We start from the raw sequence: 10,745 nt of genomic DNA, 5'->3' as shown, positions 1-10,745 counted from the left end.
GCTGCAAGATATGAGGCACACTCAGTATTGCACTTCATTAAAATTTCAGGCTCAAACATAACCCAGAAGTTTAAATGAAACTGCTGTTGTAATTTAATAGTTCTTATACAGGACAAACATTGATACCTTTATATACAGCGTGATACTTGTTACATTTATGCCTTCCTAACACAATTTTTTTTTAATAACAGTCTAGGAAATAAACCAGAATATTCCTCTTTCCCATCCCCACTTGTGATGCGTTACAATTGTACAAGATTACAAAAAGTCAGTATACAATAATCAATATTTTTTCTTTCTCCTGAAAGCCAGCATCATTCATAGTCCACAGACACACAGATCCTTTAATAGCGATTATTTATTTGTAAATGTCCAACGTTTCCTAGCCGATGACTGTAATGGCCACATGCAAACACCTCACAAGTTTTGATGTCTCAGTTCAAAAAATGTCAATATCTCACAGCAAGAATTATGTACATGGTATTTGGCATCCTTCTTGCACTGTAAATTGTTCCTTTTACCTGGGTTATGAAATGGTCCCGTCCTCATCCCAGCTGGACTTTATTTTTAGAACACTTGAGGGATGAGGGCACCTGTTTTGCTCTGGTAAAAAAAATTATGCTAGTCTAAAAAGTGTGAGCATTTCTGCAAACCCCGCAACCCAGAGCAAATTCTTCACCAGTGGGTGGATGGACAACATGAAGTGGACATTCCGTTCCTTCAAGTTGTTTACCTTTGGGACCTACAGTGAATTTAACGGTGAAGGGAAAAAACAAACAAACAAACAAACCAACAGATTAATGCTTGCAGACTCGATGTAAATAAACATATACTACATTTCTTTAAAAAAACCCATGCTAAATGAAATTAATATAATATGAATTTATAAGGAATAAAAAAATGAAGCCTTAAGAAACAGCAGATGGAAAGGTGCTTTCACGTGGTCAAATTCAAACAAGAAGTCTAAAGGCTTAATAGGCCAAGCGGAAAAAAAAAAAAAAGAGTCAATGAGATCTGACAAAACATGATCAAAAAACTGTTAGCTCCTTAAAACAGTTATGTCAAACATTGAGTTGGTATTTGAAGAAAAAAATCCAAATGATCAAACCACCATGTAATTTAAAATAAATAAAATTCAAAGTAAAAAAGGCAAAAAGTTTATAGGGAGAATCACTAAAGTAACTTTCATCTCATTAATACTGTGGAAGAAATCCGCACAATCTAAAAGCAGAACTCTAAATATGAACAAGAGTTACACTCTGCAGTAAACAATAATTCTAAGGTTATACCAGGAATCGTAATTTTTTTACTTCTTTCATGTAAATATCTTAAACAAAAAGATATAACTTTTTTTTTCAACAGCAAAGTGAATAATATGATTTACTGAGCTCAAATCAATGGCACATGAAGTTAGAAACTAAGGTGGTGGTGCAACAGTTTGCACATGACAGATACCTAAAGTACAGATGTATCATTTAATAGTACTCTGTTAATTTTTTTCAGTATAATTTTAACACATCATTACACATCTGGAGTCTGAAATGGTATAGTGAAATGTCTTTCTGTATCAAAGTATCTAACCTTTAAAGGATTAGTGTGATGACATTGCCTGTATTGTTGCCCGAAAAGCAAAAAATCAGAAGCATGCATAGAGCAAACCCACTGTAGTTATTATTCAAGATACTGAATTTAAAATTTGTATGACTGACTCTGTGGTTTTCCTAAAAATCATCAGCAAGAAAAGAGAAGAATATCAATTAGAAGTGATTACTATCTCAGAATTCAGTGTGGTAATTTTGCTTTATAAAAATACTACCTGCAGGACAGTGTGGGAGTTCTTCTTTAGGGATGCTTGTCATTCTTTGGAAATCATCATGGCAAGCATTGCAAAAATGCGTTGTCCCAAAACAGAAAAAAACAGCAACTGAACAGCAGTAGCGGCATTTGTACTCTAAGAAATCTGTACCATGTTTGGGACACATCTAAACAGAAAGAAACAAACGCCGATAAACACAGGTAGTCGTGCTGTAACAATCCAAACAACACATTTCTACATTCTGTAATATATACTAATATTATACAAGAGTATACAATACATATAATTACAAATGACTGTGAATTTTTGTACAGCTCAGGTACTTGGAGCTTCAGAATGAAATAAAAACATGAATACAAGTTCTTTGCTTACCTGAGCCCTTGAAACATCAGAGCATGCACCACAAATAAGCTCTCTTGGATCATAGTCATCTCCTTGTCCAGCCTCAGCATCACAACGAGCTTCGCCACCAAAATATGCCTTAATTTTACATAGAAACAATTGGACATCAAACCAGAGACAACTATTATTTTAGCATAATCAATTTATAATGAATAACAGCCATTACAGTAGTCTCCACTCTGACTCTAGACATACGTTTTTGAGGCACTAAGACAACGTCTCTTAACCTCAGGATAAACAAGACCAAAAATTGTGCAGTGTACTCTGGTCTAGGCAAGTGACTATAACGTTTCTGAAACAGTGTTTGGATGCTCTATTAACTGTATCTAAGAAAGACAGAACTGAGGCTGAAGGCAGCAGAGAAAGATTCTACCAGGAGGGATTTTTACTAGCCGCAAGGAGTATCACTTTTTATGCTCATGTGGGATCCCTTATAATTAGAATTTTGCTATTTTCTACAAATTCATTGTACTTTCTCATCTTATTCTACCAGGACACAAAAATGCACTGAGTAAGACTGCAAACTCTGATGAATTGCCTCATATACTAGTGTTTTTACAGGGAGTGGTGAGACAAGGCAACGAGTGACTGACTTCCTCTTAGTAATTAGACAACGCACAAAACTCTTGCATCCAGCAATTCTCTCCTTTTTGCAGTGATCGTAAAAGGACAGGGAAGATGGCAGTCTAAAGGCAACTATGAGGAAGGAAAAATGTAAGCAGATCACCTTCCCTCAAACTCTGCAAACTAAAACAAAAAGTAGAGTCCTAAGGAATGTATGTATTAGGTAATGAATTAGGTAGTAAGTTTGCGGTGAACAGGTGCTGGAGGAAGGTTAGAAATTAAGATGGCTGAACGTTGCTGTTCAGACATATGGACAAAATACAAAAGGGAATGATGAGATACAAGGGAAGGAAAAAGAGGGAAATAAAGACACTGAAATAACTGAGTATTAAGTACCGGAAAGAAGGTGTAATGAAAAACAGGGACAGGAATAAAAGCTGGAGAAAGTAAGATAATAAAAACCATTTTTGTAAGAGAGGCAAAAAAGGCGCTAGGCAAGCTACTAAAGGATGAGGAGTGAAAACTGATTTACTGTGGAAGGCAGGAACAGAAGTGGTCTGAGTAACTGTGTAGTAACAAGCTGGAGGGATTCATTACTGCTCTTCCCTAGCATATGGAAGGGAACTCAGTCCTTTCTCCTCTTACCTCCAAATTGTGCACTTAATGTAAAACATGTACATTGAACATAACGTTATTTGGGCTTCCCTTGAAAATGTTATTATGGAATTGCCTTATTCTATTCATTCCTAAGGGAAAAGGAAAAATATGCTATCAAGATGGGCACCAAAATCAGCTTCAAATGATAGAGGCAATGGGAGGGGTTCAGTGATTATCCAAAATTTCTGCAACCATAGTCTCTAACCAAAGATAAAGAATGTTTGTCTCTTCGCCTCCGTGGGGAATTCTTCTAACACATCTGGCCATCATCTCCATAGCTGCTGCACTTCACAGGCACTCAAGATGCTAAGATCTGAACTTAGGCATAATGGGTTAAGGATGGCAGAGTTTCCTTATCCCCATCCTGAACAACTGCACTACCATGCATCAGAACTAGAGAAGACTTCCCATCTTTTGAGACTACCACTGGGGAAAACCACACCAACAGGCCTGCAGTAGTGGTGATTTTTCTGCCCCAAAGTCAGTTTACTGCAGTTTCAGTCAACTCCAAGTTGGGCAGAAGTAATATTTAGGTAGAATTTTAGTGAGGAACTCTCCATATCAAAGAGTAAGAATGAAACCCTTGGTTATACTATTTTAATGTTTATGTAAAGTATGAGTTGGAAATGGGACAAAAAGATGATTGGTGTTCTAACACAGTATCATCTGCACATTCTTCTAAGGCAGCTAGCACCTCAGTGTGCTTTTGGTTTCTGAACTGCACTGTATGTGCTTTTGAGTTTTACAAGATAAGACACTATGTACATCTAATTTGCTCAACACTTTTTTTAAAATTACCATTTAACAACAATTTCTTTTCCTGCTTTCCTACTCCATACACAATATATTAAATATGTTCCATTCTTTAAGAAATTGCTTTTGAAGCTATAACATACATTTAATTTGAGAAAGTACTAATTGTCATACCTTTTTGCACTTGTAGCAAACATAATAAGCATATCTGTTCATAGCATAGCCAGCTGGGTCATTATAAAATCTAACACCTGGTGTTGTGATGGCGTCACTCTTGTGCAACCCTTCATACTCCAATCTCATTAGTGCTTTTCTCCTTACATCTTCATAGAGTTCTTTGATTGGATCAAGCAAATCCTTTAATACTGTATGATTGATTTTGTTCTGAAATGAAAAACTGATTAAAATATCTTGTATCTTTATTACAACAGCTGTGATAATTTGTACTATGGTCAAACACAAATAGTGTAATGGATGACATAGAAACATAAGAGCTCAGGCAGTGGACATTTCAAAAAATGGCTGATATAGTGTGTACTTTATTTGCTGCAAAAATAGTAACCAGAAGTGCTTTTTATATGGCCTTTGATTATCATGAAATCATCAGCCCTTACAACAGACTGTAACAGCCTCAGAGGGATGGTAAAGTGTACATGAAATATTCACCACAGCACAGGAATATTCTGATTGATGTTTTGTCTAATTTTGGTCCTTTTTGACTTACTGCATAGCAATTAAGACTAATGACTGACAGTCCTCTATGCCAGGTCTTTTAATATCATTTAATAGTCACAAGCTATTGGCATAAATTACCAAAATACAGCACAAAGGAAGAAACACAGCACGCAGAAATGGCTGACCATTCACAGATTTCATGTTCCTACGGTTCTAAGGTGCTCTCCTTCCCAGCAGCTATCATGTGCTTTTGCTTACAGCGATTATGATTTTGTAGAGTACAAGAGGAATTTTTAGTAAATCAAGCTGAACTAAATACATATATTCTTCAGCTTTGTCCTCATACTGAAAAACAAAGCAACTTTAAAAGAGATTAGTAAAATCGAGAAGCCAAGTTTCCTGCTTCAGATAATGTGCATTAAGATCACTTCTTCCTCCTGAGCTGTCCCCAAATATTGGGAATTTACAAGCTGATGGTGCTAAGAATAAAAGAGCATTAAGATAATGTCTGCATTATGCTTTCTTTTTAAGAGGACTCTCGCTACAGGGAACAGTAGGGGAAGGTAAAAAGATGCATCAATGATACCCCTTCTTTAGTGACATAAGAAATTAAGGAAACAAGTATAAATATATATTTATATAACATATACAAAAATATAAATACCTAATTTATATTGTAACAAGCAATATAGAATAAAAAAAAGAAAGGAAAACCAAAGGCAGTATTAGGTAGCTTGTTTCACCTGTACAGTAAACACATAGCTCATTTACCTTGCAGATAGGACATGACATAAACCCAAAAGTTATCCTTGGCCCAAGCCATCTGTTTTCTAGTACTCGTTGACAGCATTGCAAATGGAAAACGTGGCTACAGTCCAGCTTTAGAAAAGAATACATGTAAGTGAATGCTGAAGTTACATTAACCACTAAAATAGAAGTAGTTTTTTTCTTTTAAGTGACAACATATATCAATTCCAAAATTATTTTATTTAAAATCCTGGAAGACCCCTATTTTCCTCTGAAAGAAGAGAAAGATATAAAATGGTGATTAAAACCATAACCTTTCCACTCCAAACCCACCAATGGATATATGAAATACATATGAAGTATACCAATTAATTACATCAGTTGTTTTTCTCATTTATAAAATACCATGTATTTTAAACACATACAGCAAACTAAATTAATACAATCTGCTTTCTTGAAATAGCAGTAATGCCTGTTTTGAAATTTTTAAGAGTATAATTTGAGGGACTTTATATTGTAACTTCTTCCACACTTAACATTACAACCATTAATATTATTCTTTTAGAAGGGGGGAGAGGGAAGAGATAAACCTGGATAGCTGGTGCTGCTGAAAGTGCTTCGGTAAAGCAGATCATGCACATGTCATCAGCATCTTGTTTAAGAGTTGTAGCATTCTTATCGCAGCCATGCAAGCACGGCAAACAGTGCTCTTCGTTCTTAACGCCTCCACATGGATGACCACAGGGATGTGTCTTGCTGCAGGCAATTTTAGCATACTCCTATTAAAAGTAAATAATCAGTCTTTTCTTCCCCTCCACTGAACGATGTGTTGCTTTTTGAAGGATTGATGGTTTGTGCAATAAACTAAAATGTAAGAATCGTGATTCATGTTGTCTGCTGCTACAGCAGGTACTTGGGAAAAACTGCACATTTTGTGTACTTGAAGATGACTGATACCTTCGTTACTTATGTTACTCCTGAGTAGCAATGGCATAAGGAAACAATAATTTTTGAATTTTAATATTCTGTTTTAAGATAACAAGAAATATTCTTTAATCCTCCATGTGTACTTTGTATGTTAAGTGCCTCCTGCATAAACATTGCCTGCATAAACACAGCCTTTAAGATATTGGCAGATTGAGGTCCTTCAGGAGAGATATAACCCACTCTTAAGACCACATTATGAGTTGATCATTAACCAGCATAAAGCACTTTTATGTGGAAATGGTATTTTAACTGCCTCTAATGCCTATCCCTAGTAAGTAGAAAATATATAAAAGTTGCCCAGAAGCTAACAATGAATTGAACTGAATTAATATAACAATAATATAATATATTCAATAGGCTGAGAGAGGAAGAAAGACGACAAATTTGCCACAAACAGAAATAAAGAGGGTGGGATAAGAAACTGGTTCAGATTTGGCCCTCTGCCAGTTGTACCTGTACTGCAGGGCACAAAAACACTCAGGACACATGGATGCAGCTGGCAAACCTGGCCAAATCTTAAATGTTCTGGGCTCACATAATATTGGCTGTTACGCAAACTACTTTCATCAGGCTTTCCAATACGCTAGACTTTATGTTGACAGTGTATATTTTACTTTATACTCAGAATGCTATTGTGCAAACTTGAGATACTTTTGAAGATAATAATGAAACTATCCCTGATTTCAGTTGACTATTGGTGTTTGTAGCCTGTAATTAAACTAAACATGTACAAACTCCAAAGTATTTGAATTACAATATAATATTCAATATTCAAACCTTTTCATATGAGAGGTCTGGTTTAAAATTGACCACAGGGATGAACAAGGTTTACTCAAGGAATCGATTTGATCCTGCAGTCCCTTCTATGTATGTAATTCATGATGATTGATATTTTTTGATACACACCTGGCAATCTGTATCAGAACAAACGCTTCCCACTGCTGATAATTCTGTTCCGCTCCTACAGCCACAGAAACGACATGCTTCAGAACTGCTGGTGGTCGGTTTGCCTAGGTCCGCAAAAGTAAACAAAAATTGTTGTAATGAAACATAAAGGACTGATATTCTAACAACTGACATCTAAACAACAATCACAGAAAACAGCAATTCTTACACAAACTATTTTATTTTTATTAACAAACAATTAAAAGCATTGTCCTAAAGCAGGTGGAAACCCCAACTGTGTGGGGTTTTTTTGTTTGGGTTTTTTTTTTTTTTGACAAAGGCTCATGTAAAAGGTTAAAATCATCAGGATAGAAAGTAAGTAATAACAATTGTGTTTTACCTGTCTGTTCTCTAAACTCCACCATAGCCTTCATAGTTTTAGAATCTGCTAATGCCATCAGCCAGAAAAGTTTGGTCCTACCACAACCCTCGTGGAGATCAACTTTGATAGCTTCTTCTTCTTCTTTGAATACCTGTCAGGTAACCAAACAGATAATAAATAGCAACTCTACGTTATTTTTGTAACTGTCTCTCTGGATTTTTATCAGATGTTTTATAGATTCTGCAGTTTGTCTATTGCAAAGGTTTTTTTTTAATGCATTCCAGAATTTCTACGTATTGCAGAATGGAAAGATAATGGCTTTATGTCATTAAAAGTAAAAATATATAAAATTAACACTCGAGCTAACATGTCTGGGAAACAATAGTGCAGCAGTGCTAAGAAGAGAACTGCACAACTTTTCTTCTAATTTAAAAAATACGGAACTTGGAGTTCTGGACTACTACTCAACTCATCCAGTAAGCCACAGTATATTAAAAGCACAAGATAACATTAAAAATATCTTCATATAATCATCAAAGCAACATTGATAATTATGGTCTTAATAATATGTACTATCTAATAACAATTATATAAGTGTGTAACATTATTTTTTTTGACTTTCACATAAATACACAGTGGATACTTTCGTCTACAATGAGGAAAATGTAAAATTTTTGCAAAATCAAAAAACTGCATGAGATCCTTAGTGAACTTTATACAATCTCTTCTTTTTCTCCTTTCCTAAGTTTTGAAGGCAGTTCTGCTTTCATTCATTTCACCTGCAATGCAATAAAAGTTAGAATTTTCCTGGGTATGGATGTATACACTCAATTTAAACTTTGTTTTAATTCTTATTAGAATCAGGTAAAAGACCCTAATTGCTTCACAGAGGATTCGCATAAGCAGGTTGTAGTAAATTAGAGGCTGTCCTTTCTTGGAGGGACAGAAAATACATTAAAGAGGTATGTATGACAGTAGTTGGACAAAAACCAGGAAGCTAACAGAAAACAGGGGACATGACAATTTAAAATTTAAATTGAGGGGATTAACATGATAGAGGTAAAGGTAAGGGTGGTAAATAAAGAGTAAAAGTTTAAACATGCTTTCAGAAGTAAATAGGAAAAATCTGATAAGTAGCTATTTTGGACAGATTAAAGGAGAGATGTGAGGACTTCTATGAGATAGGAACTTACTTTTTTATGAACTGTAATCTGAACAGGCTATATAGGAGAAATAAAAAAAAAAAAAACAGACTAGACTGTGCTGTGCCATGACAGAAGAGTACACATATAAAATCATCATCTTAGGATGACAAAACAGGAAAATTTCAGAGGTGCTCACAAAGATTCTGGCTAAGAAATCAAAGATAATAGAGCCACATGGAATTTCCAGGCACCAAGGAGATCTGTGGGGTGAAACTCAGTGCCAGTGATCTGAACTTTACATCACATGTGCTCTAGACTAGCTGATCCCTTGCACTGAACAACCATTAGCAGTGTGTCCCTGCATCTATCTCTTTTTGTTGTTTTTAGTTTCATCTGAAAGGAATCGAGTTGATGCACTCCAAGGCTGCTCTGTAACACGAATCAAAGCATGGTAAGGAGATCTGCTTCAAAAGCTCATTTCTGATCCTAACTAAAAAGTGAATGGAGATGCACTCTAGGAGAGGGAGAAGAGGTATGATTTCCATTTAATTAATGTTATTAATGAGGTTCATTATTTTAGCCTTACTTATTTGTAGAAATATAAGTAGTCAGGGGTAAAGGGGAAGATAAAGGGCTGCAAAAAACACAAAAGAAAAATAGTGTTAAGAAAGAGGAAATGTTCACTAGTTTCAGAATTAAAGGCATTTTCAACATTAATTTCAATACGAAATATAAATATTTCAAGGAGAATGCAGTTTCAGGTTTATAGATGAACAGGATAAGAAAATAATGCAAAGGAACACTAATTAGCAGACTAAAAAGGAATTTGTAAAAGCTCATCTAGGTAAGTCAAAGAGGAAAGACATTTTAATCCTAAAACAAAACCAAAATAAATCAGGAAGTTTTCAAGCTTGTGGATATGACAACATACTTTTCTGTGAAAAGACCGTGAGAGCTGGTGGAATACTGAAAAGTAAGAGAAGACTGACATAAGGGAACGAGTAGGAGAATTTGCTGTCAAGTGGTCTTCCTGGATATTAAAAAACATAAACATTAAAAATGAAGGGGTTGACAGGCACTGACTCATATGACAGAAGCAGTAAAGGAGATATAACTTAACAGGCATAAAGAACCAAGGTATAGTTAAGAAAGTCTATACAGTTCCTAGATTTTCTTATGTGTATTGCGTTTGCATGGCAAGGTTTTGGTAGCGGGGGCACTGCAGGGGTGTGCCAGAAGCTTCCCCTGTGTCTGACAGAGGCGATGCCAGCCGGCTCCAAGATGGACCCACCGCTGCCTGAGGCTGAGTAAATCAGCGACAGTGGTAGCACCTCTGGGATAACGTATTTCAGAAGGGGGGTAAGAACTGGCAGGCAGCAATTGCAGCGGGAGAGAGGAGTGAGAATACGTGAGAGAAACATCTCTGCAGACACCCGGGTCAGTGCAGAAGGAGGGGCAGGAGGTGCTCCAGGAGCCGGAGCAGAGATCCCTCTGCAGCCCCTGCTGAAGACCATGGTGAGGCCGGCTGTGCCCCTGCAGCCCATGGAGCTCCGTGGGGGAGCAGATCTCCACCTGCAGGCTGGGGAGGACCCCACGCCGGAGCAGGGGGCTGGGCTGCACGAAGGAGGCTGTGACCCCACTGGAAGCCGGAACTGGAGCGGGCTCCTGGCAGGACCTGTGGCCCCATGGAGAGAGGAGCCCACGCTGGAGCAGGTTTGCTGGCAGGACTTGT

At 36.7% G+C, this 10,745-nt stretch overlaps 1 protein-coding gene across 1 annotated transcript in view; it reads right to left on the bottom strand.

Annotated features, from left to right (window-relative positions):
• Window positions 1-414: 414 nt before the first annotated feature.
• MYCBP2 (MYC binding protein 2) overlaps window positions 415-10,745 on the bottom strand; it is a gene marked incomplete at its 5' end in the record, with an annotated part of 223,888 nt that continues 213,557 nt past the window's right edge. The window contains 8 exons of the mRNA XM_082013861.1: window positions 415-742; window positions 1,817-1,982; window positions 2,189-2,296; window positions 4,367-4,576; window positions 5,639-5,746; window positions 6,205-6,393; window positions 7,508-7,611; window positions 7,887-8,019. Of these exons, the coding sequence (XP_081869987.1) occupies window positions 627-742; window positions 1,817-1,982; window positions 2,189-2,296; window positions 4,367-4,576; window positions 5,639-5,746; window positions 6,205-6,393; window positions 7,508-7,611; window positions 7,887-8,019 (1,134 nt within the window). The 3' untranslated portion in view covers window positions 415-626. The remainder of the gene's footprint in view (window positions 743-1,816; window positions 1,983-2,188; window positions 2,297-4,366; window positions 4,577-5,638; window positions 5,747-6,204; window positions 6,394-7,507; window positions 7,612-7,886; window positions 8,020-10,745) is intronic.

The sequence above is a fragment of the Phaethon aethereus genome (assembly GCF_964289735.1).
Source record: "Phaethon aethereus genome assembly, chromosome: 1".
In the NCBI taxonomy this organism is placed as follows: domain Eukaryota; kingdom Metazoa; phylum Chordata; class Aves; order Phaethontiformes; family Phaethontidae; genus Phaethon; species Phaethon aethereus.
The sequence above is the reverse complement of the archived record's forward strand: the minus strand, read 5'-3'. Positions and strand labels throughout refer to the sequence as shown.